General features: G+C 43.1%; 1 protein-coding gene across 1 annotated transcript; it reads right to left on the bottom strand.

The window, feature by feature from the left end:
- Positions 1 to 1020: 1020 nt before the first annotated feature.
- LOC308079907 (CCR4-NOT transcription complex subunit 2-like) lies at positions 1021 to 25523 on the bottom strand. The gene is made up of 15 exons (XM_080421535.1): positions 25395 to 25523; positions 22995 to 23126; positions 21019 to 21094; positions 20581 to 20728; positions 19844 to 20059; positions 19655 to 19734; positions 19288 to 19413; positions 16299 to 16429; positions 16016 to 16139; positions 15370 to 15526; positions 15165 to 15226; positions 5672 to 5721; positions 5107 to 5207; positions 4410 to 4554; positions 1021 to 1934 (listed from the first exon to the last, which is right to left on the bottom strand). The coding sequence occupies exons 2-15, from the start codon at positions 23112 to 23114 to the stop codon at positions 1848 to 1850; spliced, it is 1623 nt and encodes a 540-aa protein (XP_080277661.1). The 5' UTR covers positions 23115 to 23126; positions 25395 to 25523; the 3' UTR covers positions 1021 to 1847.
- Positions 25524 to 27837: the final 2314 nt, after the last annotated feature.

Here is a 27837-nt window from a genome sequence, read left to right as displayed (position 1 = left end):
GCGTGTCCTTGGCTTGCTGCAGTTTGAATGAACTGGCCCCTGTAGTCATGGCAACTGTTGCCGTTATTGTCACAGGGATTGTTGCTAGGTTGAAATGTTGCAAGTCGCCAGGTGTGGTCCCCCAAAAAGCATCTCCATGGCTATCATCGTTGTGGTACCGTTTCTGCGGTAACAGTCAGTCAACTATTGCGTTGTCATTAGCAATGGCCCGGCCAATTTTTTCTATTTTTGCCCTTTTCTTCAAAATAGAGGTCATATATATGTAAATTTTATATTTTATATATTTGTACATTATTATCACATATATGGTGCCTGAAAAAAGAAGAAGAAAATCAAGGACAAAATGCAATGTGAATATAAAATGCGATGTCATTTGTTTTGTTATAAAATTGTGCCAAGGAGTGGAGATTTGTTGTTTGAATTTTGTCCTGAAGTGCCAGTGGTCCTGAAACGACATCTAATTGGCTGGTAGAACCAGGGATTGCAATCAAAATCAACACAAAATGGCAGGGAATAAGTTTGAACTGAATAGAAGCTCTGGTAAATATCTGTAGTCCAGCGTAAAGTAAGAATTCACATGCTGGAAAACAAGGGAGGAGATGAAAAGAAACTAAAGCAATGAAAACGGAAATGGAAATGATTGTACTGGTGTTAGCCCGAAACCTTAAGTGTTTCATATTTTTGAGTAGAATATATTTCTTCACCACACACTGTGGGGATACTAATTGAGATTTGTTTCTACAAATATAATTGATTTTGTCAATCCGTTGTTAGCTTGCGACTAGCTGTGCTCGCTGTTATTCACTGAGGAATGCTGACATTCACAATAACTTAAGGGCAGCCTTTACTGTAGAAAAATGGGCGGGGGGGTGAAAAATCACAGAGGAAGTTAGGCTCAAGTACAGAGCCCTCTCTCTACCACTGAAAATCACTGGATAGCCCAGCAGTTCCCAAAGCTAATACAGACTGGTTTAGAATTGCCTCTGCTCTGAGTCATTACATAACATCAATGAAACCAAATATCTTTTCTCTTCTTTTATTACGAAATAGTGCTACAATTTACATTGCATTTTCTCTCCTGGTCGCCTTCTGCTCGTCAGTCTGCATTGGTTGACCTGGTGTATGTTTGTGTACCTGTGTGTGGGTTTCCAGTCTGTGCTTTTGTCAAGGATGAGTGCTTTTGTCAAGGATGAACTCCTTTAAGAACTAGAGTATGAACATTAGAGACTCTGTAGGAAGAAAATAAAAAGTAAAAAAAATGTTCACTTCCTTCCAAAGTCCATCAGTGTGTGTGACTGTCTGCACGCTACAAAAAACATCCATCTTAACGAGTGACCTTAACGTCCGCCATCACACTTAAAATCTCACTTTCCTTAAAAGAAAAAGAGAAAAACATCTGACAATTTAAAACAAGACTCAATGCACAACTCTATCACTTGTTGAGATGGATACCTTTGCTGTGTGTTAATGTGTAGCTATATTGTAATGAAGGCTATTATGCATCACTGAAAACTGTGGAGAAAAAAATCTAATCTGAGTTGCTCCAAATGACAGGCCAACAAATGCAAAACAATGGAGGGGTGGAAAAGGAAAAAATGAGGTAAATGAGGTAAAAAAATGAAAAAGAAACATAAAAGTTTAAAATATATAGCATCTCTTTTGGGTGGGCTGGGCAGTGAGTCCTCATTGGCCAGATTCAGTTTGAATATATTCAAAATAAAAGGGCACCTCTAACAAGCAACCACGTGGCTGGGTTGGTTGGTCAGGGGGTGTGGTTGGGGGGGCAAAGTGTTGGTTGATGAGCCAGGAGAGCCAATGGTGTGTAGGCAGGAAGGAGACTGAGCCAATCAGAACGCCTGCTGGGCGGGATTGTAGTTGAAGGTGGAGGGAACATGAGGTCGCTCTTCTAACTTATCATACTCCAAATGGAACTCCTGGAGAGGGAAGGAGGGAGAGAGACACAGAGAGAATAAGAAAATGAAGAATATATCTCTGTATTATTAAAGCACAACGAGGAGTGGGTGATCTGGGCATTAGACATTTGCTTGTATTATGATACTGTTTACCCTCCTGACGAGAGTTTGAGATGGGGCTCAGAAATATATTGATATTATATCATTTATATTAGGGATGCACAATATAATATCGTAAATCGGAATCGGCCGATGTTAGTTATTTTTGAATACATCGGCATTGGTTCGATAAAAATGGCCCGATGTGAACAACCGATGATTGTTTGCTTCTGTCTAGCTGCTGCAGTAGAGTGTGAGTGTGAGTGTGAGTGTGAGTGTGTGTGTGGTGGGGATAGCATAGGGGGGTAGGTGTGTCGGTGTGTCTGTATGTGTATGGACTTCAGTCCTGGTGGAAGGGGCAGACCTTGTTATTAACTTTAAGCAGCCTGGGATTCAGACAGACAAACAGTTACCACTACACTAGCCTGGCATCCAGACTGTTTCACTCTGTTCAGCAGACTTTTTTTTAATCACTTCGCTTCTTGAAATGGTAAAGTCCAATGAACGGCGCGAATCAGTCTGGATTCCAGGCTACCACTAACACTACATGAGAAAGAGGCAGCGAGGTCTGGGCATGTTTCACGGTAAAAAAGAAAAAAAAAGACGAGAATTGCAATATGCAACAATTGCAAGGACAAAGTTATGCGAGGAGGATGCCGTGTGAAGTTATTCGACACTACCCAAAGAGTATCAGGACAATCTTCCAGGTCAACGGTACTTTTCCGATGTTTCTTTATATGACATGGAAGCCAGCCACACATATCCAGAAGTTGTTGACCAGCAAATACAGCATTTATCTATGACTGCAGCGTGCTGCTGTTTACGTTTGTGCCAAGCTAAACGGCTAATCTACATCTGTGACAAGCGTTGCCAGATTTTTCGAGAGAAACAAGCAGGTCTATGAAAAGAAGCCCCAAAAAAGTGTTGGGTGCCTATGTGTTGTGTTTAATTATAGGCCAAAAATGGTAAACAATTTAACAAATCTTTGCCAATTTTGCCAACAAAAATCTGAGTTATCGGTGTCCTTCTGTGCCTGTTTGTTAATGGTACATTACTTAAATTAGGGGTGTGCCGATACACTAATTTCACGAAACGATACGATACGATATTGGGCTCACAACTTCGATACGATTTCGATACGATACGCACTTTTTTATTATGAAAATATATAGGGGGGAGAAAAAAAGCAAATGCAAACAAGTAATTCTGTTTTTGCATTATTCAGACATGCAAACTTGTAGCTTTTCAGCTACAATAGCCGTTTTGAATCCAAATAGGGCAATAGTGTGACACCTGACCCAAAGAAAAAAGAACATGTTGTCACCCTTTTCACCTCGGGGCTGTTTGCATGCCTGATTATTATCATTGTAAAAAAAAAAATCGTGGGACGATATATCGGCACACCCCTATCTTAAATATATTTAAAAAGTTCAATCTGACTTGCAGATACCCTGTTACATGTATTTTTCTGAATAGAATTTTTTTTTTTTTTTTTTTTAATACAGAATGAGCTCATATTGACATCGGTTAATATCGGTTATCGGCATAAGAGAAATTATTATATCGGATATGGGCCAGAAATTTCACATCGGTGCATCGCTAACTTATACAGTCAACTCCATGCATTTACCCAAGCAGTCTCAGCAGTCTCAGCCCAAGCTCAGCCCAAGCATTTACCCAAGCAGTCTCAGCAGTCTCAGCCCAAGCAGTCTCAGCCCAAGCCACTCATTTCTTTTGTTAATGACATTATGCCAATAACAGACTTATAACGAGGAAGTGGCTGAGTATGTCCACAATCTGTGCTTGCATTTGTGTTTTCAGTCTGCATTCATAGTGGATTTGCAACAAGTCTACACAAATGATATATTGTTGTTGCCGTGTGGAAACTTTGTATGTACAATCTGAAAACACTGTATCCTGTTCACAATAACCCAGATGAGCTTAGACTAGGAGTAACTCTACTGCACCTGGAATATATCATTATCATGTTGGATGCTGAAACATGTAAACATGCCATCATATACACGGCTGGGTTTCCTGGTCGCATGCTCAGTATGCCAATCCTAACTACATGCAAAGCAGAAAACTGAAACTTGTCTAGACAATGCAGCCCTACCATCCGTTTTCCTCAATGTTTGGCAAAATGTGAAAAGGAAACCAATCTTTCCGTTTGGATTAACTCACATCAGCAAAGATGCTCTGTATTTACGCGCTCACAGAAATGGCAATGTTGGAAAACATCCCATTAAGGTGCACATGAAAAACACAATTGTGAACATGGCATAGCCGCGATACAGGTAAGTATCCTGGATGTGGTGTGCTTGTAAATGGAGACACCAATGATGAAACTGGGGACCTTCCAGTTGAACCACCAGGCCACCCTTTAATTTTCTGTACCTTGGCAACCTTTCTCCAGTTGAGGCAGTCAAAGAAGTAGTAGGTCCCCCTCTCATAGGCATTGGTTTTCAGTGTGGGCTCCATACCCGGCGCCCGTGTGATCCAAACCCGCTCCTCTTTATGGTACCGCCAATCCCTGTTAAACCTGAACACATACACAGTAAACTCACACATCATTTTAAAGGTAGAGGGTGCATGCATGTGGGTCCTCCAAACTCCCATCACAGTGACACTGACTAAAAGACTGTTGGATCAAAGCAGTGGTTTTCAAGCTGTTTGTGCTCAAGACACACCAATAGGCAAGCCCAACATATCAAGGCACATCTGAATTTTTTAACCACTTTCACCCCAGCGTCCCCATTCTGGAGAAAACATTTGCCAAAAATAGCCAATCTTGTAGAGCTGCTATTTTTGGTGAAGAGAGTTGGTGTGGGTCGGAAAAACAGCGCAACAAGTAGAGTAAAACTCAAGTCTGTTTTAGACCCTGTTGAATAGTCAAAATGTGTTGGTTATCTCTGTTGTCTCGCTCAAGAATTTTTTTCACCTGAAGACGGAGTGCCTCAGTATTTTTCCCTATACAATCTGCATCACCACAAGCAGAACTTTGCTTCAAGTCCGTTTTACTTAGACTAGAGTGTTTAAGTGGTTGAGGGGGGGTGGATGGCATAGGTATGTTGGTATAACAGAGTATACTTACAGCTCTACTGCAGCCAATAGTTGTAGCAGGTCTCCTCCATTCATATAGTAGAGATAAAACAGTAAATCTTCCCCGTACCGAGACAACTTGATAGCTGCTAACTGCAGACAGAAAAGACAAGAGAGCAGACAAACAGAAGGCAGAGAAATGTTTTAACAAAAGTAACATTGACAAAGACAATTCATTATATTAAGTTCAATGCATTCCAAGAATTGTATTAACCACTTTAACTCAAGTCCTAATTTTGGCATGAGATTATAGCAAAGAACTTTAACATTTTGAAAGTCCCCCCCCCCCCAAGAAATAACAAAAAACTAGCTAATCTGCAAGCTCATAATGTTGTTACGTGTTGTGAGCTTGAAAAATGTATTTAATTTTTATGGTCAACTAATAATTCAAAGAATTACATCCATTTCAGATTCTGATATTTTTAAACACTGCCAGATAAAGATGTTTATTCCACCATTTGAGGAAAACAAAACAAAAAAAGGCACTGATAACACAGCATTCTAACATAAAGCTAATTTAAAATGATGTTTGAGAGAGAGGTGTGTGCGGTACAAACCTTGTCCCTTATGTGGATATTAGTTAGATATTCCGATGGTACGTGGAAGTCTGCGTGGATGGGGGAGAGAAGTCACAGAGTTAACGACGTGTCCATGACAATTTGATTCTGGGGGGTGTAGCTACAGCAAAAGTGAAGGCAGCTTTGATCTGGGTTCAAAGTGTGTGCAGAGGGAGGCCGGTGGAGGGAGGGCAGAGTTCACAGTTGAGGCTTCTAGAGGTGCTGTGAGCCAAATTTCCCCAAAAATGGGTTGGGAGTAGGGATGGGACGATATGAAAATTACATGTCACAATTATTGTGGCAAAAATAATTGCGATTAATGATATTATCGAGATAATCAAAATATGCTTAAAACTCAAAATGGCACTTTTGTTTAATCACTTGAACGCCCAGCATCCCTATTTTGGGGGGAACGTTCGGCAGAAATAGACGATCTACAAGCTCACAATGTGTTGCGTTGCACACAATGCATTGTGAGCTTGTAGATCTGCTATTTTTGGCAAATAGATTTGTGTAGAGTGAAATAAGAGCGTACCAAAGGGTATAGAGGGTTCAAGTGGTACTGAATTTGCGGCTCAACAAAAGCTAATTCATGTATGATGGAGGACAATTTCACGGTAAATTAACATCTCCACGATACGATCATTGTGGGTGTTTTTTATCACTATAAACGATAATTACGATTATCGTCCCATCCCTAGTTGGGAGGTGCCAAATTGACAAAATACAACCTCAACAGTCCTCCTTCTAGCACCTCCACTAGGTTTGTATACGCATTACACAGGTAAGTTGCATCACATCAAGGATTCATACAAGTTAATTGCAAAAACAACAGCAGTAAAAGTGTATGTTTAAAAAGGTAGCCAATGCAGTGTTTTTTTTTACCACTAGTTGAAGAAATACCACTAAAAAGCATAATAGGAGATAAGGGTCCCTTCAATGTTTGTATCACGTGTTCTTCCAGTATGCGCACTAAGACACAAACACACAGAATACGCCTGATATAGAACTCAAGTCTAATTACCGGCATGGCCTCCCTGTCCAACCTTAAATATCAATAAGTAGTAACTGTGTGTGCAGTTTGTGAACAAAGCTGCAAAAATCACACTGCCATGTTCGGTGGTGAAGTTGGAATGTACAGACCGGCTGCTTGTGTGCATGTCCTAGTGTGGTGATGGTTGATGGCTCATTTTGGACAAATTTAAATAGCTTCCACAGGCACTTCAGGCTTACGTGGCCACTTATGCTTCCGTTTCATGATGTCATGCATGCAGACTGAGCAAGCGGCATGCGCTGTGACTACTCTACATCTAAGGGGATGTACATACAGTACATACATCCAGACAAACTGTTCTAGGCAGTGTGGCCATAAACAGCATTCTAACGGGAGGAAGTGAAACAGATCATGCCATAAAAGCAAAGAACTGTGAGCCTGGGCGTAGCATAAAATGGAGACAACTAGTAGTCAGAAAAAAATATTATTATTTTCCCTATGTTGGGACAGCTGAAGAGGAGATTTTTAACTGATGTGTGGAGGTTAAAATCAGGCAGTAACACGTTATCCCAGGGTATTTGAAAATAGCAACAGTGTCCATTTCATTAACATCATAACATTTTCTCACATCATACAACGCAAATGAAGATAATGTATAGCAGACATTGGCTTCCGATGTTAAAGTTGTTGAGTTATTAATGCATTTTCCCCTCATTCTGTTCTTTACAATGCACAGTCCACTGGGGTAGCGCATGCGTGAGGGAAGTTAGTTCCTGTCTGGGAAGTGCAAATAGTGTCAACGTTAGAGACATTAACATTAGCAAGACTCAATGGAGTTTCTTAACCCATATAGGGCGGGAACCCCTATTTGTAACTATACCTTTCAAGACGGGAACCCCTTTTGGGGTTGCTGTTGCTATGTACAGTATATAGCAACATACATTTTTTGTAATTTTTGAATACCGTAAATTTCGGACTATAAGCCGCGACTTTTTCCCCATTTTTCGACCCTGCGGCTTATATGACGGTGCGGCTTATCTATGGATTTTTACAGCTAACGGCCACTAGGGGACCTCCTAAATCTATGGATTTTACACCCGCGGCTTATAGTCCAGTGCGGCTTATATATGTACAAATCATTCAATTTAGCTGCTGCGGCTTATATTCAGGTGCGGCTTATAGTACGAAAATTACGGTAAATATTTGAAGTTTTTCAGAACTTATTTTTTTTCAGAACTAGGTCAGGATTTAGATGCCGTTTTTAAAATCGGCCTCAGGTCTAAATGGGAAATGGACCGTCTATGAGGTATATTGATATCTCATTTGTATTGCAAAGGAGAGTTTTGTTTCCATTGCGAACAGAGATATAATTGGATGAGCAAGTACAACATGGTTCTTCCTGATGGGGTATTATCCTTCAAGTTGTTCAGCATGTCTGGATGAAGAAAACAGACAAATAACATTGGCATTAACTGAATGTATGGATCTAATGTTCTCTTCTATTAAAGCAAAACTAGAAAGGATTTTTTGGGGGAAGGAAAAAGTCAGGCCTGTAAACGAGAATACAAGTGAACGAGGAACTGTCCAAGTTACGAAGTACAAACTGGACATATTTGTGAAAGTTAAAGGAATTAAGAATCAAGACGCATGGAATAGTGTCACTGTCTAGACAATTGAATTTCTGTCAGTTGGGAGATATCCCGCTATTGATATCTACATTGCAGCTCCCGCCAGCCCCTGCAATGTTTTTTTATTAACACAGTATCGTATAGAGACCCCTTAACAGACGACGTCACACTGATAAGAACCAGTATGCGCGCGCAGGCCGGCACCAAATGAAACCCATTCTGTCATGTCTTGCTAGGACGCCCCTCACTAGCAAACACACAAGAGGAGGTTGAATGAACTGAAACCAGCGAACCCTGAAACAATATGTTGGGAATTGATTGCATGAAACAATCACCTGTGCGTCCAGTCTCAATGTTGGTAAACAAATAATTGGTCTGTACCTCGATCATTTTGGCGGACCGTTTCATGGTATGAAAAAATTAATACCACTCGACCCTAGGGCATTGTTTTTACTGGTAAGTCCCAATTGCTGACTTGCAGTTGTTAGTGATAGCAAGACTTTTTGTTTACTTTATTATATAATTATGCATATTATATGAGGCTTGAAGTTCGACATCGCAATACTAGGACTCCAATTGCTGAAATGAGAATTCTGAAATTTGTTTGGTAATCTCTCCCACAACAACCATTTAAATAGTTACATATTTTTTTCAGGACAGTGTCTTTGTAGAGAGCCTAATCAACTACATGATGTTGTATCCATGTAGGCCAGTGGTTCTCAAACATGTTAATGTGAAGGGCCCCAAATTGTTATGCATTTGGCCGTGGTCACCAAACCCCACTTTGAGAACCCTGATGTAGGCTATATTAATGCAGTTAACATGCTAATGCAACATCTCCAATGTAGTAAGTAATGTCTGCATCTGTTTGTACTCTCTTTTCCTCTGCAGCAGAAGAGAAGCCAAAAGGAGCCTTGTTGAAGTGCCATGTGGCCCATGGGTCAGGAACTTATCTCCCGTTTCGGTAGGGTGAGGCCCCAGCCATGATGTTTGTACAACCCCTGGACATGAGAACGAGAGTTATGCATATAACTAAGGTTCTACGAATTCCGGATGACCGCCAGAGGCAGTGTTTTCAACACCTGGATATCCATCACGCGCTCGCGTATGGGTCGAATATTAATACCAACAAAGTCACTCGTGACCTGTGTGCACGCACGCCACCTATATAGGGGCGGGGCACACAGCGTTCATCCTCATGAAATCTTTTCGTCGAGAATGAGATTCCGAGTGACAGTCAACTCTGGCGGTCATCCGGAATTCGTAGAACCTTAGTTATATGCATAACTCTCGTTCTACTTCATTCCTACTGACCGCCAGAGGCAGTGTTTTCAACACCTGGATGACTAATACCAACATAGTCACGAGGAATCTGCGCTTACCGAAGTCGGTTTGCAGATAGAATAAACAGACAACACCACAGCCGTCGCCACAGGATGCGAGACGGCCAGGTTGACTATATATAGGAGCGGGCAAAAGCCCATGAAAGATGAAGCCCAATCGGCTGCATCTCCTGGCCTGCTCCAAGCCTGCATCACTGAGGGAGAGGCTCTGGCAACACCCACAGTCAAGAAAGGCCTTGGGGGAACCTAGAGGCCCCCTGAAGACGTACATTTGCCTGAACGCAGCAATGAAAGTCTCCATTAAGCCAAGGCACAGCTGTGCCCTTCCTCACAGACAAATACAACCAAACTCCAGCCATCACGGCTATGTCCTGCCACAGAGCCCGGACGGGACACAATAGGCAGGTACTAGAATGCAGTTGCTCCACCTCTGGTTGAGGAGCAAACTAACAAATCAACAGGCTAGCTGACGTGAAATGCAGAAAGCCTCTGAGGACGTGAGGAGGGGTCGGCCATATGGTAAACCCAGACCCATCGGAATCCCACTTTAACAGTCTCTGGCAATGGCCAGGGCATGAAGCCCATCTACTCACTTTTGCAGATGAAGCAGTGAGGACAAAGAGTACTAGCAGATAGTCATCTGAGAGCAGCCCGATGTACCGGCTGGGGACAAAGCTTCCAATACCACAGGCAAGCATCATGAAGGCACCCATGCCACCTGTGGGGGCCACACGCGGAGAGCATCTCAATGGTAGAGAGGCTGAACCCTCTATCTAACATCATCCGCAGATATCTAGGGCAGCATAAGCACAGAGCAACGCTCCAACCTATGCAGTGGCCCTTGCCCCGACTAGAGCACAGTCTACACTCGCTGGCGTGCAACGCCCTGGTGTACGATGCACAAAAATCCAGTAATTTTTGGACAATAGTTTTGAATTTCAGTGGTCAATGACGCAGCCGAAGGTTAGGAGTGAGGATGCCACATGCACCTCCCCCCCTAACTGTGACAGGAGATCTTGTCTCTGTGGAGAGGCCAAGGCACTTCATTGAGAAGCTGCAGTAGGCCAGAGCATCTTGCCCTAACGGACTGGTCTGCCCCGGAAGGGAGACCTACAGTCAACAACGCGTTATGCCCTCAAGGCTAACGGTACTACCGCTCTGCCATACCTATGCCCGTGATACGAACTGCTATCGGATCCAAGAGGCTTCCAGTGGGAAACATGTCCGCAGCCTGGACTGTACACCCAACAAGCTCATTGCTATGAAATTTGCAAGATGAGGCAAGGTCCACGAAAGGAGCTTCCAAGCCTCCTGCAGAGACTGACTGGGTCAAGCGCCCCAGAAGGCAGACTGTTGACATATTGTGTTATTGAACACGCCATAACATCCTGAGGGCCAGGTGCACTGCACGCAGGTCCAGTGCATTAGCGACACTGGCTGGAGACCCTCACCATTCTGTTGCAGTCTTGGGGTTCGAAGCCCAAGCCACAAAATATATATGCACATTTGTACAAGCGTGAAATGTGTCCGCTGTATTTATTTACCCATCCTAGAACTACTAGGAGCAGTGAGCAGCCATTCTCCTGCGCTCATGGGGCAATTAGGGGCTCAGACAGGGACACACATTGACCCACTTCTGGCCTGGCGTCAAACCCGGGACACCCAGAGGCTCTGGCTCATTACCAAAGTAGACAGTGCCAATTCTCTAATCATGCAAGCAACCGCCTAGAGTGATAGGCGCTGTATAGGCGCTGTATAGGCGCTGTATAGGCGCTGGGTAGGCGCTGGGTAGGCGCTGGATAGGCGCTGGATAGGCGCTGGATAGGCGCTGGATAGGCGCTGTGTCTGCGCATCAACACTCGCATGCCGGAGGGCCAGGGCGAGGTAGTCAAGGGAATGTCCAATACGTCACATTCCAGCCGCTGTGGCATGGCTCTAGTTAGCAGACCAGCTAAAACTGTGGCCATGAGCAACGGTCATCCAGCTCAACAGCTTCATCTAGTGACACCACCAGAGAAGCAATGTTCATAGTTTAGGCGTTTAGCAGGCGCTCTTAATCCGGATCGACTTACAGTAAGGTAATGTAAGTAAAGTAAGCAATGTTGGCATCAACCACTAGCCTTAGGTCTAGGCCATATTGGGCTGTACTCCCCATGGCTGACCAGTCCTTGGTAAGAGGTTCTGGAACTGGCCCACATGCCAAATCTCATGATGTACGGCACCGAGGGTGTACAACGACGATAGTTGTTGGACGCATCCATTTAGGCCAAGCCGTTATATGGCCAGCTGGGCTATGTACTCTCAACGCTTTCGTCCAGCGACAAGCAGTAGCGGAGCTACACACTCCCAATGCCAGCGGTATATTCCAGTGGGCGCACGCCGCAGTGGCGTGGTCCCTCCAAAAGCGGCAGAGCGAGACACACTCTCAACGCTAATACTTTCCACTCCTTTCTTCCAGCGACAAGCAGTAGCGGAGCGAAACACACTCCTAATGCTTACGCTATATGGCGGTGGGCCGCCCGTCATGGTTTCTCAAAGCGGCAGAGCGAGATGCACTCTCAACGCTAATCCTTTTCCCTTCTTTCGTCGATTGACAAGCAGTTCCCGAGACACACTCCCAATGCTAGGGGTATATTCCATTGGGGGGGCACGCCGCAGTGGCGCTTACAAATGCAAAATACAGCATGCAGCTGGTATAACATGACTGTCAGTCATTATTTCTTGTTTCTTTTTCCCTGTCCAGCCTCATCATGATTTGTGTGCATGGGGATCTCATCTTAAACAAGCTCAGTGCTTAATGAGTTTTCCAATTTAGTAGACCTTGTATTGTGAATTTGTACTTCCATGTACTGCTTTCAATACAGTGGCCAAGAGTTAGTCATCCTGACAATTCCTCTAGCTGAGAAAGCATCCAGAGGGCTCAATGCTAGCATCCCTGTGGGAGGCAAATCCGCCCCAACCAGGCCAACCCAGTCGACCTTTCTGCCAGCAGTATGCCGCTGCAATTAGCCAAATATTCACAGCCATAGCCTGTGTCAGGCACCATAGTCAGGACATGACCGGCACAAGTAATGGACCTTCCCTTCTGGGACCAGCAATTGTTGCAATAATCCATGGGCAACAGCAACAGAGTGAGACACTCAATACTACTGATGACGTAGCCGTAGCAAAAGCGAGAATCATTCAGGCTACAGTGTCAAGGACACAGTATGATAGTCAAGAAGTGGCAAAGCAAAACACACTTCAATCGTCATATAGAATTCTTTAAGAAAATTTCACTACCAAGCACATAGTATTATCTGGATAGCAGCAGAGTGACATACACTCAAGCTACGATATCAGTATTCACAGTATACTGCATATGTTGAATAGCAGTAGTGAGTACCAGGTACACACAGTATTAGTGGGTAACAGCAGCAGAGTGAGATACACTTGTGCTATTGGTAACGTAGCCATAGCAACAGAGCGAGAATCGTTCAAGCTACAGCGTCAAGTACATATGTACTTGTTAATGTATTGTGTCTTGGACACAATTAACACAATTAACATTAATGTTAATTAATGTTGTCTTGGACCCCAGGAAGAATAGCTGCTGGTTTCCCTTTTTGCCGCAGCTAATGGGGATCCATTGCCAATTAACAAAGCTTATTGATTATCAGTACCCAGAGTACAATGTTACTAATATGTAACTTTGTCGTAGCAAGGAGCGACAACCACTCAAGCCACAGTGTCAAGTCATGTGTCAAGTACCCACAGTATGAAAACCAAGTGATGGCAAGGCAAGACACACTTGAACCATACCAGTATTATAATTCCATTTTACTACCAAGCACAAAGCAGTATAACCTGAATAGCAGCAGCGAGTCACACTCAAGCTATGATACACACTCAAACTGTGAGGTTAAGCACACACAGTGGCAGTATTGGCATATATGCTGCTTAAGTCAGCTGTCATTGATCAGCGAGACCTCTTTTATCCCATTAAGACCTGGAACTGTGTCATTTTTAGATTTGAGCTAAAAAGCATTATTTACACTTTGGGCTATTCAAAAATAGCAGATCTACAAGCTCATAGCGCGGCCCAAGTACATGTAGTAATAGGTACACAGTATATCGTCCAATAACGACAGAGTGAAGCACACTATGGATGTCCTTTATTAGCTGCAGCTAAATTATATTTGGACTGGTTAAATTGGGGTTTGAACCAGGGACCTACAGACTTGCAGGTAGACAGTGTACTGACTGAGCCGGATAGCAATCAAGCTAACACGCGCCATATGTCTGGTAGATAGAATGTCTGCGTCAAAGTGAGAACCACTTTCAGCAAAAACATTCACCGAAGAGCGCTCATACAGTGGTGTAAAGTAACTAAGTACATGTACTCAGTACTGTACTTAAGTACAATTTCGCTTAGGTATTTGTACTTTAATGGAGCCCAGTTATCTGCCACTGCGCGCATTAACGCCTTGGTCGTCTCCTCGAGGCGAAAGAACACCTTCTATGAGACACATTAACCAGTCAATCTGGCTCCACCGCCGTCGTGTCATCGAGGCGAGAGACGGTCTTCTCAAAGCGGCAGAATGGGATACATCCTCAACGCTGAATACTTTCCCCTCTTTTACTTTATTTGTCTGTAAACAGCACAATACATGCACTCACCGTCGCCAATGCACAGCTATGGCTCCTCTATAGTTATCCGTGCCAGGTTCAACAACAACGGTGGAGTGGGGAAAGTCAACGGTGTTATTGTCGTTAGCTCCAATGCTAGCAAGCAACCGCTAACTCCATTCACCGTCGCACTTTTTTTTTTCCTTTTTTTCCTTGTTCCTTTCCGACAGCCCCTATAAACGGGGTAACGTAATTCCATGGTAGCAGGCTACGCAGTCTCTGGAGGACGGACCGTAGTCCGTAGCCCCAACCGTGTTGGTTACGAAACTTCACGCGCAGCTGCAAGTATCGACCTACGCTCTTGGAGGCGAAAAGATGAAAGAGGATGAACGCTGTGTGCCCCGCCCCTATATAGGTGGCGTGCGTGCACACAGGTCACGAGTGACTTTGTTGGTATTAATATTCGACCCATACGCGAGCGCGTGATGGATATCCAGGTGTTGAAAACACTGCCTCTGGTGGTCAGTAGGAATGAAGTAGAACTAGTATGTCGCAGGGACTTACCCCCAGTCCAACCCTTGATGCTGAGTAGAGAGGCATTGGGTACCATTTTTTATAGTCTTTATGACTCGGCTGGGGATTGAATCCCAACCTCAGGGCGGACATTAACTACAAGGCCACTGCGCTGGTTAGAGCAGCCAAAAGGTCCAAGCTAAAGACTCCATTTGATTGTGATCTGATACTTTAAGAGTGCTAGCGTCAACATGCCAGGCCGGGAGCTAATGGAATGTTTGTTAAATTGTAGTGACTTTCATCAGGTGATCACAGATCACAAACAAATGTGCAGAAAGAAGACGCGTTGTAGGAAACCTTGGCAGGTCATGCACTGTGTTTGTTTGTAGGCCAGTATGGAGACTCACCTATGTCTTGTGGCCGACAGGGAGCTGATGCCCACGGAGATGCAAACTTAGGATAGAGATTTCTGAGAGATGAGGAGGATAGACAGAGAGAGACAAAGAGGTGTAGACAGAAATGTTTAATCCAAGGGTTATTAAGTTCCATCCCAACACATCGTATTCTTCTGTATGTATGCGTACAGTGTCTGTCTGTGTGTGTCTCTCTTACTCAGGTGAGTTGAGGTTGAGGCCGAGCGTTGTGAGGTCAGATCCCAGCGCTAGGTGAACCATGCCAGGATCCGTCTCTGCCGCACGTATGAATGTCAACAAACCAATCATCCCAAACTGGTCCGTTACCATACCGAGGGGGATGTTGGTCACACGCCCTGAAGATATGCACACACACATTTCATTTAGAGTTGAAGACAATGGGTTTGTGTATCAAACAGGTTCTGAGAACCAGGTTCTCAAACCTTTTCATCTCAAGCACCCCTATTTAGCAAGACTTTTGACTGCATATATATATTCTTTAATGATTTTTTGAAAATAACAGATCTACAAGCTCACAATGTATTACGATGCAACGCATTGTTTGCTTGTAATTTGGCAATTTTCTAAAAGCTGAAGCTAAAGTGGTTCACCTGATTTTGAGGCTATATTAACTAATTTTGTGGGACCCACTGGAACCCCCTCACCAGACCCCCAGGGGTCTGTGTGGTGTACAGTATGTCAGTCCACCTGATTTAACGGACTAAGGTCAAATGCATTGATGCATAAAAGTCTTAAAATCTTAACATTTCCCCCTGGTGTGGATTCAGTTAATAGAAAATAAAATGTAACCGCACGTGTGTATGATGTGTGTGTTTGCCTCTCACCATCGGGGAGCACCTGAATTCCTTTCTTTTGCTGGTTGTTGTTGCTAGGTACCACAGAACTCTTGTCTCCGGGGAACTTTGGACCGTCTGTGTTGGAGGCGGGTTTCCCCGACGAGTTGAGATTCTGATCGGATAAAAAAGGATGAGGGACAGTCAGTTGGTTCAATCAGTGTTAATAAATGGTTTCATGTTGAGCTGGAACAGAACAAAGACGGAAGGAAGAATGAAACATACCGAAAAGACAGACAAAAAGACAAGCTCAAAGAAAAGAGAGGCATCTCACGGTTTTGCTGTCTTCGTTGGTGCTGGTGGGGTCTTTTGTTTGGTAGTTTGGCCCAGGGAGAGCTGGGAAATCCTCATTATGGATGGAGAAGTCTTGGGACTGCTCATTGGACGGCTTGGTTACCATGCCAACTGAATGGAGACGGTGGGGGGGAAGTTAGGTGTTAGCGTTTTACTTAGTGAATCTAAAAATAATAATGATAAAGTACCCACTCCTTTGGGGTACTTTTGTTACTGTACATTTGCTAAAAGTTTTACGTTATTATGTTGCCCTAATTGTGCCAGTGTAAATTCAGTATGACTAAGAAGAAAATTCATTATTTCATTATGAATTATTAACTTGGTAAACCTGGCTGAAACACACCCACAACCACATATAGAGCACATGCACACGGAGAAAAGAACATAAATACACACATAAAGATGGGTGACACTTCACTTCACTGTCCCCAGATGACAGTGAAGTGACAATTTTAGGACTTTTAAGACGTTTTTAATACCTCAAAACAAAAGTAATCAACAAACTTTTCAAATAATATAAGAAAGAAGAGAATATAAGAAAAAAATGTGAAAATAGCTGATCTACAAGTTGGGGAGAATCGGGGTAGCGGCCTGAAAAGGTTGAGAACCACCGCCTAAAGTGACATCTGCATTTCGATCCATGAGAAAGCCAGTAGTAAATATGGTAGGAAATTGTGTTTGGAAGTGCACATTCAATGACAGATGCTGAGGAAAACAATAGAAGAGTAATTCTTCCTCAGGTGACAGAGAATGTGAGTGCAGGATGTGATCAGACTGTCTGTAAGAACAGTCAGTCGACAACAACATAAGGGAGGATATTATAGTAGGGTTGCAGTGCATAACCCCCTCATTACAAAGACAATTGCATGTTTGACAGTCAATTGGTGCAAAAACCATAAGCAGTGGTCTTCTGAGATGTGAAAAAAGGTGATTTTCAGCTGAGTCATCCTTCACCATTATTCTTAAGTGGGCATGTGTGGTTTGGGTCCAATTGTCTTAACTCATTCAGTGCCATTGACGTGTATACGTAATTTTTTCCCCCCCAAGGCCCAGAGTGCCAAAGAAGTGTAACGCGTGGGTGTCTCGCTTTCATGTAATTTGACAGCACTGATTGATACGTTGATATGCATACTTTGTGCTGCACAATTTGCATTGCACCGTTTTATCATCAAGCTTGACTAAATCGTCCCACACCGCACGTGAAGCTGACATTTTCAAGCGGGCTTTCAAGCATGTTCAAGCAGAAGGTAACCAAACCTGTCAGCGTGCACACAACTAGGGCTGTCGGAATGAATTTAGCCATTCGAAAATAATTCGAATGTGAAAACTTATTTGAATGTTAAAATTGACATTTAACACATTCACTGCCAGGTACTATGCATACGCTTTTTTTAGCTGCTGCCAGGTTTTTATTTTTGTAAGCTTTTTAAACACATTGAGTGCCAAAACCGTATTAATACGGTTTTGCAAATACACCCGTGGAGTGCCAACTTTCCTAAAAAAGGTATAAATACGTGATTTTTATCTTTTTGTTTTTTTCGTTTATTTCCATGCGGGAGGGGCTAGAGCAGCTCTGGGATCACCCTAGGCGATTCTGAGAAGGAAGGGCCAGATGGATCATCGTGTGAAAAACATGGCTCCCCATCCGCTTCCGGTCTATTTCCTTCTCTAAAACGCCTATAACTCCGAAACTTTTTTCTATGGGGAAAACAACTCATTTTGCATCCGCGATCGCTGAGAGATGTTATCGTTCCAGCCGTTAGCCAGGACCATCGGGTAAAATGTAGGCATGCTTTTTTTTTCATGCATCGCTCGTCATGGAGTCTACAGCTTTAAACAGCACAATGGAGCTTAACGGTGAGATTCCCGGCACCGAACGTATTCTGTTATTATAAAATTCTGGCATCCAATGTGTTAAGTAGTCACAGAATATTTATCCCCAGTATGATCAATCCCCTGATGGTTGCTAATCACAGAGGAAATCACTGTGCTTCCGCGGAAGAATTTTTTTTTCATCGTGACCTCCCGTTCTGTTGTTATACCCAGTTGAAATGTTTCGCCAAAAATACATACTAATAAACAAGATATGACACAGTCATATTATACCAGGTTTCTCTCTCCAGCGTCCCCGCACGGAACCAAATGGACCCGTGGTCCTGTACCCTTTCGCTGCCATACCACCCAATGTGTCTGTGTTGTGGTCACGCTGAGAGACACCACGTTGGTCGACCAGCAGCCCTTAAAGTTTCCCCCAATAAACTTCTCTTGAAAGTTACATTTCAGAAACTTTAATAAGTATGACAAAAGCGAATGTTTTTATGTAACATTGTCCGTCTGTAATGTAGAGGAGTTCAGCTCTGCTTCTCTCTGTCCGTGTGCAACATGCAGTTATTAACGGAGCAGAGCTATAGCTCCGCCCAAGCCCATCTGCAAGACCACAAAGCGTCGCTGATGCAAGCGGTGTGGGCTTGTAGGTCAGCTCAGCTGTGTTCCCTGCGTGACACTGCCGTACACCGAAGCAAAAACAGGCACTAGGCAGGAACGCACAGACATAAAGCGGTGATGGTCACGACAGAGCACACACATTTGGATTTTTTTAAATCATGTTTTACATTTTGAACTGTCTATTTTGTAATAAAGGTTTTTGAGAAGCCATTACAAAATGTATATATTTAAAAATACATTTTTAGAATCGTCAGGAGCACGAGTCGAAAATCTAGTCAAAAGTTGACACATTGCTAACATCCCTAATTAAAACCCTTATGGATTATGGTACAGGCAATATAGGTATGTGATTTAATGAAGACGGCAGTCACCCTGCAGTGCATGTCAGGATCTACATCAGGATCTGCATCTACACAATTTGTGTAGATGCTCGACAAAGCCGGTGTTTCGTTAAATGTGTCACTCGGTGTACATCCCACACCATGGCTCACACTCACAAAGCATACACCCACTCCGCCTCTTACCGTAAGGAGCCCGTCCAGCCAAGGGATTGAGTAGCGGGGTGGGATTCGAACCCCCGTCTCTCCGACTCCTGTCTGCTAATGCTGGGAAATCTGACAGGTCCAAACCTGTCACGTTCTCACTGCCGTCTGGAACACGTGCGAGCGCATACAGCCAGCCCCACACACACACACACACACACACACACACACACACACAACACACAAGAACAGATTATTAGCAGGACTAAATCTGAGTATCCATAAACACAATTTCAAATAGCAAATACAAATAAACTACTATAAAACTGCAAAATATAACCTTTTTGTCTATGTACTAGGTGTATAGCTGTGTGTATGTCTTCTGTATTTGTGTATGTGTGTTTGGTACCTGTTCCATTGAATATGTTGCTGGATAAGGAGCTGTTCATGCCGAATGCTGGATTCCTATTCATCCCGAACCCTGACATACTGACACACAAACACACAAGGTGGTCAAACACTGAACTTGAGTTGTGCTTTACATACGGACCGGTTCATGCGTGTGTTGAATAAATAGAATATAGTGTCTCTGTCTCACCTGCCTATAGGCTGTCGTGGTTGCTGTTGCTTGGGCATACAGATGATGCTGGGCGACGATCGGCTGGGACTCCCCATGCTCGCACTCCTGCCACCTCCTCCTCCTCTCTCTCCACCTACCCCTACGCCACCTCCACCCAAGCCGCCTACCGGACCACCGGATCCAACCTGTTGGCTGTGGTTGAGCATGTTTCGACTGCTCATAGGCAAGATGCCCCTGGAGATAGTTCAAAGGAGGAGAGGAGTGAAAGAGGGACGTGTTAAAAGTGGACAGCAGAAAACATTAATCATATAAGACAATGCTGTGTCTGGCTAATATTACATCTCAGCTCATAACTAAGCAACCAAAATTATAATAAATATTTTCTTTGAGTATGACTGGAACAAATCATTTACCCACCTAAGCCCTATAATTTGCTGCATGACAAATAGCAAAAATAGCCAATTTACCAGCTCACAATGTATCGTAATGCCAGCTTGAAAATCTGCTGTTTTCACTATTTCTTTATGTATCTTTTATTGCCTGAAATAGGGACACCGGGTGTATTGTGGTTAATACAATATTAAGGCCTTTGCTAACTTGGCTGAATGTGCTTCCCTCCCTTCACTCAGTGATACCTGTGGATACTCTTAATAGCCATGGCTGCAAACTCAGTGAAAACTAACCTACAAAACGGTCTGCAGAAATGTTTACTCGTCAATCAAGAGCATGCCTGCTTGCTCAGACGAGATATGTACCTGCTCGGAGAAGGGGGGGTGTGCAAGGTGCCAGTGTTAGGTGCATTGACGTGGCTAGCTAACTGGTTAGCAGGCTGATTCAGCCCACTCCGACTCAACTGAGGTGCAGCACTACTGTTGATACCCCGCATGGGAAACCCTAGAGCGCCTGGAGAGACAGAGAGCGAGAAACAAACAAGAGTTACATTTACTTCTTAAGACAGTAATCTGCAGTGAAGTCGTCTCACCATTTTCATTTGAGCAGATGACTGACCTGATGTGTAAGGAATGTCATGACTACCGTACATTTCCAGCAGAGACTATGTTCTGCAACCTAAACTAAAAGCTAACCTAAAGAGGGACTGATGTGGATTTAGCATAACAAAATCAGATTTAGCATCAAAACTACCTCCAACCATCACAGCTGGAGTGGTGTTTGTGTCTGTGCTATATTCTTACTCTGAGGGCCGCCGTATAAGCTTGCTCCCAACTGTGACAGCTGACCTGTCGATGAAGGGGATGGAGACACCAGCATCTGTAAAACAGAAACAAACAAACTAAAAAAACAAAAGAAAAACAAAAGATACTCACACTTACTGAACTTTCACCAAATCAATAAGGGTCTTATTTTTAAGAGCTGCCAACATGCTAATAAATCAAATTAAATGCACACATGTGCACAGCCTAATATCCTGCCCATTTAGCTACCACAATTAACACACAGTGTGATGCAGCAGATAAGACGATGAGGGCTATATATCAATAAGCAAGCATACACTTATGCTTAAATTGTAAATGTAAACATTGGAGGGTTATTTATCTTACTAGTATTATATTACCAAGAAGCCAGCCATCACACACACAGTTCCAGTCTGTTCCCTATGCTGCAATGTCTCAGAATAAAGTGGTATATAGTTGATATATAGTGATATATGGTTGAGCCAGGCCACTGAGTTATGTTTGTCAGAACCATATTCATGCATTTTGTGCATTTGGGGCTTTCCACAGGGATATGATCTGAGTAACCAGCTAGTGGGAAGAAAAAAAGAAAGAAAAAACGAATCCAGACAGGGTTTGTCCAGCACCATAACCGCTAGCCAGAAACTAATTTTGTCCATAAGAATTACCATCAAACACACTGATCTTATTTATTTCATATTCTACTGAGTTTGCCTCAGATTGTGAACATGCAGTGTATTATTGTAAAGGATAATTAGTCATGTGTGTTTTACTCTAGTCTACAGTGTGATAATATTGCTGCAATCATTGCTATGTTCTTTCACTACTTGAACCCCACATCCCTAAGCTGGGGGAACATTCACTGAAAACAGCAGATCTAGAAGCTCACAACGCGCTTCTAGAACTGCAGTGAGCTTGTAGATCAGATATTTTCTGCAAAGCAATTTGGTGTAGTGAGATATAAAAGAGCAGACCAAGTAGAGAGCTGACCATGCTCAACTAAGTATTACTTTACTAAGTATAGAGGGTTTACGTGGTCAATCTGTAATCTGGACCTGCAAGGTTCATGCATGATGTTGCCCTGTCTGGGTCTGTTCTGGACATACATGATGTTGCCCTTTCTGGGTCTGTTCTGGACATGCATGATGTTGCCCTTTCTGGGTCTGTTCTGGACATGCATGATGTTGCCCTGTCTGGGTCTGTTCTGGACATGCATGATGTTGCCCTGTCTGGGTCTGTTCTGGACATGCATGATGTTGCCCTGTCTGGGTATGTTCTGGACATGCATGATGTTGCCCTGTCTGGGTATGTTCTGGACATACATGATGTTGCCCTGTCTGGGTCTGTTCTGGACATGCATGATGTTGCCCTGTCTGGGTATGTTCTGGACATGTGTGGTTCTGATTTGGCCGCGTACCCCTCTAAAAATGTTTTGTGCCAGAGACCCACATACAAGATTAAAATGTTTCCAAAATTCGATCAAAGTTTTTATTTGGAAAATAGCAGTTCTACAAGCTCACAACACGTCACGATGCAACACGTTGTGAGCTTGTAGATCAGCTATTTTCAAATAGCTCATGTATAGGGTTAAAGTGGTTAAATTGTTTTTGAGCTCATTTTGCTGGGGACCCCCTGGCCTGTCAGTCAGTTGATTTCCACTACACTATAGCTTCCTTTGGGTGGCATCTTTCCTCTTCCTATGCTTTTCTATCGGTATACTTCAGTTACAGGCAGTTCAACAGGTATGATTTAAGAATGATTATTATAACATGAGTTTTAGACATTTAGCAGATGCTCTTATCCAGAATGAAAGATCTGAGTGAGTAAATGCCAGAGTAAACAAGGGGGGTCAAAAGGGGAAAAAAGCTATACAATACTAAAGGGATTATTAATGCTAAAAATCATGGAAATATGCAACAAAAAAATACATATACAGACAGGCTGGAAGACCTATAAACAAGACAGACAGAACGTACGTCTTTGTCAGTGCGGTGGGGCGGGAACATAGACTGCTGGCTGTAGTATAGACTGGAGTCGTCCGCGTAGTCGCTATCCACCCCCCCTTCCACAAACTTCTTCCTGTTAGCACCAAACATGCCGTGTGTCACCTGGAAAACACAACAGATGCAAATGAAACCAGGCTCCTGAGTTCTATGTTATGAAACCTATAACGTATGCCTGGCCCTGCTGAGATGCATTGTTACAACAACACAACAGTTTGGTGTAAGTTTAAAATCATGTCGACTTCCGCGCAGTGGCAGTAGTGTAGGTTGAATGCAAGCCTGTTGTGTGTGTTATATCAAATTTCTTCTTTGTGTAACCTGATGTGGCATTCTCTTCAATAGAGAAAGTGACCTTTAGCTTCTTATGGGGCAAAAAAATGGTTACATTGCCAGTGTTGGGAAACAAAGGCAATGTTAACAGCATAGAAAAACACATAGGGTATACAGCATAAGAAAGTGTATGTATGTGTATGTGAATTTAATACATAGGACCACAATGGAAACAAGTCCCCAGGATTTTTTTGTGTTATCCTTAAATTTAGCCCAAATGTCTGGCTGTACCTATTGCCATTTACATTTCTGTCTAATAAAGTATTCAATCAATCAATCAAATGAGTTATCTCATCATTCATGGAACACAAGGCCATACAAGTGTTGGCTGTCTCAATTTGCCCCCACTTAATGCTTACTACAACTTCACCAGTGATAACACAGGGGGAAACCAGCATAAACTTCCCAAACAACAAACACATACATCACAACTGTCTGTCAGTCTCATAGCTGGAAATAATAAGCGAGGAAACGATCCAATAGGAAGTAGTATGGTGAACAATTATCAGCCAGGGAAACATCAAATAAGTTCTACAATGACCACAGGTGCATTGCATTATTAATAATGAGTGGTACGGGCAGTGTAGTCTATTCTTCCACTTCTGTAAACAAACGGTACAACTTATGTGGCCTGGTTTAGAGCACGTAGCATAGATATACCACACATAATGTGTCATGGTATTGTTTATTTGTTCTGTCATTAAATGTTTCGATGAATTGAACACACAGGACCCCAATGGAAACAAGCCATAGGGCTTTCTTGCGTTAAATCCTTTTAGCATCCTTTAGTATAGAAATGTACTTTCTGTGCTTTTATTGCAAACTGTTGATAAAGTATTCAATCAATCAAACTATCTTTTGTTGTAACGTTAACGGTTGTAAACAACGGGGACGTGGCTTGTAAGCATGTTTGAGTTGTTGCTGTCACAACAAGTGACCCATTTAATGCTAGTCCCTGTTCTAAGCTATGCATGGCAATTAAAACGTTACAACACCCGTCATTTGGGCAAATGATGGGTAAAACAAAAAAAGGGCTGCACAACACCTTAGAGGCGCCGGAATGTGGTTAGTTAGGTTCACAGATTGACTGACACGTTAGCTCGAGAGCTAAGATTTGCAGCTATGGCTAATATGCTAGCAGTGTTGCCAGATTCTAGGAGAGAAACAAGCAACCAGGTCAAGGAAAACAATCCCAAAAGAAGCGACTATGGGCCACACTTCAAACATATACATCGGCAATTTGAAAATAATCGCTCTACAAGCTTACAAATGCGATCTGTTATTTTCAAATACAATCTTAGAGGGGCTTGGATTATTTTAACAACTCAAATATTGTATGGGGGGTCCCTCGATCCATGGCACAAAAAATGTTTTTAGATGGGGGGGGGGGTCGGTGGACAAATACATTAATTTGGGGGGTTTCCTTGACATGAAAATGTTTGAGAACCACTGGTTTAAACAACGCTACGAAACAAGCCCAAATAAGCAACAACTACTCTTTAGAAAACAAGCCCATAAAACCGCAACATACCAATATTTACAAGCAACTTAACAGACAAAACAAGCCCATAGTCACTTATAACAAGCGGACATGGCAACACTGTATGCTAGGCTGCTTGCTTGGCTGGTTGTCTATGGAGCTTCTTTTTTTTGCAAGCTAGCTAATCAATGCTAACTCGCAAACATTGTGAAATAACTCAGCCACGTCGAAGGAAACGGCGAGCCCCGTCATAACGCCACTTAACCGGTGAATCCCCCGGACATTTAAGTACCAAGCACCGAGACGAAACCGAGAATGAGAGCGAAATAAGAGGAGCTTTTAGCGGTGTTTTGCTGGGGATTTGGGCCTAAAAACTATTGCCCACCGTCGGTCTGCTGGAACAAAAACACAAAAGGCGACCGTGTCAAACCGCCGAGCTGAACCGTTTAGAACACCCCAGCCTCTATTCCTCCACATATTAACTCGCATAGTGCCGTAAGGGTCGTCTAGGCGCCGACGACTGTATTCATTTTGGAGAGAAAATGACCGGAAAATTGTCTCACCGCATCAATCCGTCTTCCCCGCTACATACGATCCAAGATGGCCGACTTCAGGTCGAACAATCATCGAGGATGCTGGGAAGCCATTCGCCTCTGACCTCTTTCTTTACCTCCTCCACCACTTTACTCTGCATCCCTCTCCTCCTCCTCCTCTCACCTGGCTGGCTGCATCTCCTCTTGTCCAGTGGTGTAAAGTAACTAAGTACATTTACTCGGGTATAATAGATATTCAAAGATTTGCAACAAAAAAAAAACACGATTTAAAAAAAAATAGCAGATCTACAAGCTCATAGCACGGTACTCTGTGTCGTGCTATGAGCTTGTAGATCTGCTATTTTTGAATAGTCAAAGAAATCTAAAATGACACAGAGGCGTTCCAGGTCTTAATGGGTTAAGTATAAATGTGGAGGTATTTCTTACTTTATGTTTGATTTATTGTTGTATTTTATTTAGTAAGACATGAGAACAACAGTACATGGAAGTACAAATTCACAATACAAGGTCTACTAAACTGGAAGGCTCATTAAGCACTGAGCTTGTTTAAGATGAGATCCCCATGCACACAAATCATGATGACATATAAGAGACAGACAGATATACACACTACTATACAGAACGTCATACAATCAGCTTAACGAAAAAACATCACATGGATGCACCTGGGACGTATCATCAGTGTTGTAGCATGGGGTCATAGGATGTTTCGGGTCTCGCAACATACACCCTCGCCCAGGCCAGGTGACCCAGCCAGGGTTGATCAAGCCCTGACTTACGTCCCAGGTAGCTACCCACGGTCAGTCCAAAATTGGGAAAGACAGGGCCACTCAATACGCTTGTCCGAAACTACTCTGCCAGGAATGGGGGAGAGGAGAGGCTCTGGCACGTGGAGGGACTAGGCTCTGTGGATGGCCTCCTGGCCGGGCTCCTCCTCCGTCTCACCAGGTCCAGGTAGGTTAAGACTTAGACAGGGGCCATTTTCGAATTGCAGCCTCCTGTAGAAGGTGTATCTTTAGGGCAGTTTTTTTACTGGAGTGTTTTAAAAATTTCAGTACTTTTACTGATCTACTCCACTACATCTCAGAGGCAAATATTGTACTTTTACTCCACTACAATTATTTGAAAACTTAAGTCACTTTAGTTACTTTGTGGATTTGATTATTATCACAAAACATACATTAACCACTTACAGCCATTTGCTTTTGACCTCTTGACCTCCACCACTCTCTCTCTTTCTGCATCTCATCTCTCCCCTCCTCTCACCTGCTGCATCCAGTGGTGGGAAAAGTTTTCTTTACTTATGTAAAAGTATCAATACTGCAATGTAGAGATATACTCCGTAACAAGTAGAAGTCACCGTGTTCAAAATGTGCTTGTGTAAAAGTACAAAGGTATCGGTGTCAAAATATACATCCAATTGGTCAAGTACTTGTCAAGTACAGAAAGAAAAAGTACTTGTGCAGAATGTCCCATTTCGCAAGTTCAAAATGTATAAACATCTTTTGAAAATAGCCGATGTACAAGCCCACAATGCGTCACGTCGCGATGCATTCTGAGCTTGTAGATCCGCTATTTTCAAATGGCCGAAATATATATATGGGGCAGAAGTGGTTTTGTAATAACAATCCAAATCTATGAAGTGACTAAAGTTTTCAAATAATTGTAGTGGAGTAAAAGTACAATATTTGCCTCTGAGATGTAGTGTAGCATTCTTTTTGACCCAGTATTTGTAATTAGTATCCAAATATCTTTTGCTGGATTTATGCCCATCTCTGGATGGTTATATTCATTGGGGTCGGCAAGAGAATTTCATGTCTCACGTACTAGAAATACAGTGGCACTAAACAACTAACTATCAAGACACTAACTATCAAGACCTAAGACACATTCAGACAGTTGGGGAGCTCTTGGGAGGTCACTGATGAGCTATGTAGAGAAAGCTCCAGGACGTAACATGTCGGATGTACCTGTCACAAGGCACACCTCAAGTCTTGACTCTTGTGCAAGGCATGGAGAAGTCGACTCTGGTCAGCGTCCTTGTTGTGAAGATTGTCTGTTCATGTACGCCTGCATGAGCAAACTATCAGGCTGTAGGCTGTGTACTGTACCACATCCAGTGGATCATGGATGGAAGATTCATGATAGGGATCTGGCCGTTGAGTGGATGCGAGGACCGAGGTACACCTGCACCAAAGGCTGTTTTGGACCATTTAGCTCGTGCTTACGGCCTTGTCATGCAAATAATCAGACTCAAGCCTGCAGCAAAAGCAAAGCAAATGAACTAGAAAAACTAGAATTAAGACATTCAATTATAGTGATTATTGTGACACAGAGTTCAGACGACTTCACCCATTTTCAACTTATCTGTATGTAATTGGTCCTCATTAATGGTGGTCATTATAATATAGTGTCATTTTTGTCTACCCGGTCTGTGACTCAGAGAAAGGCT

The sequence above is a fragment of the Gymnoscopelus braueri genome, assembly GCF_963280865.1.
Source record: "Gymnoscopelus braueri genome assembly, chromosome: 23".
NCBI lineage: Eukaryota > Metazoa > Chordata > Actinopteri > Myctophiformes > Myctophidae > Gymnoscopelus > Gymnoscopelus braueri.
The sequence above is the reverse complement of the archived record's forward strand: the minus strand, read 5'-3'. Positions and strand labels throughout refer to the sequence as shown.

Coding starts and splice junctions, on each gene's coding strand:
- LOC308079907 (XM_080421535.1), bottom strand. CDS start 23,114: ATGTTTGGTGCTAACAGGAAGAAGTTTGTGGAAGGGGGGGTGGATAGC. Junction 19,735..19,843: donor CCACGACAGCCTATAGGCAG/GTGAGACAGAGA, acceptor TTTGTGTGTCAG/TATGTCAGGGTTCGGGATGA. Junction 16,430..19,287: donor GGCTGGACGGGCTCCTTACG/GTAAGAGGCGGA, acceptor GTCTCCATTCAG/TTGGCATGGTAACCAAGCCG.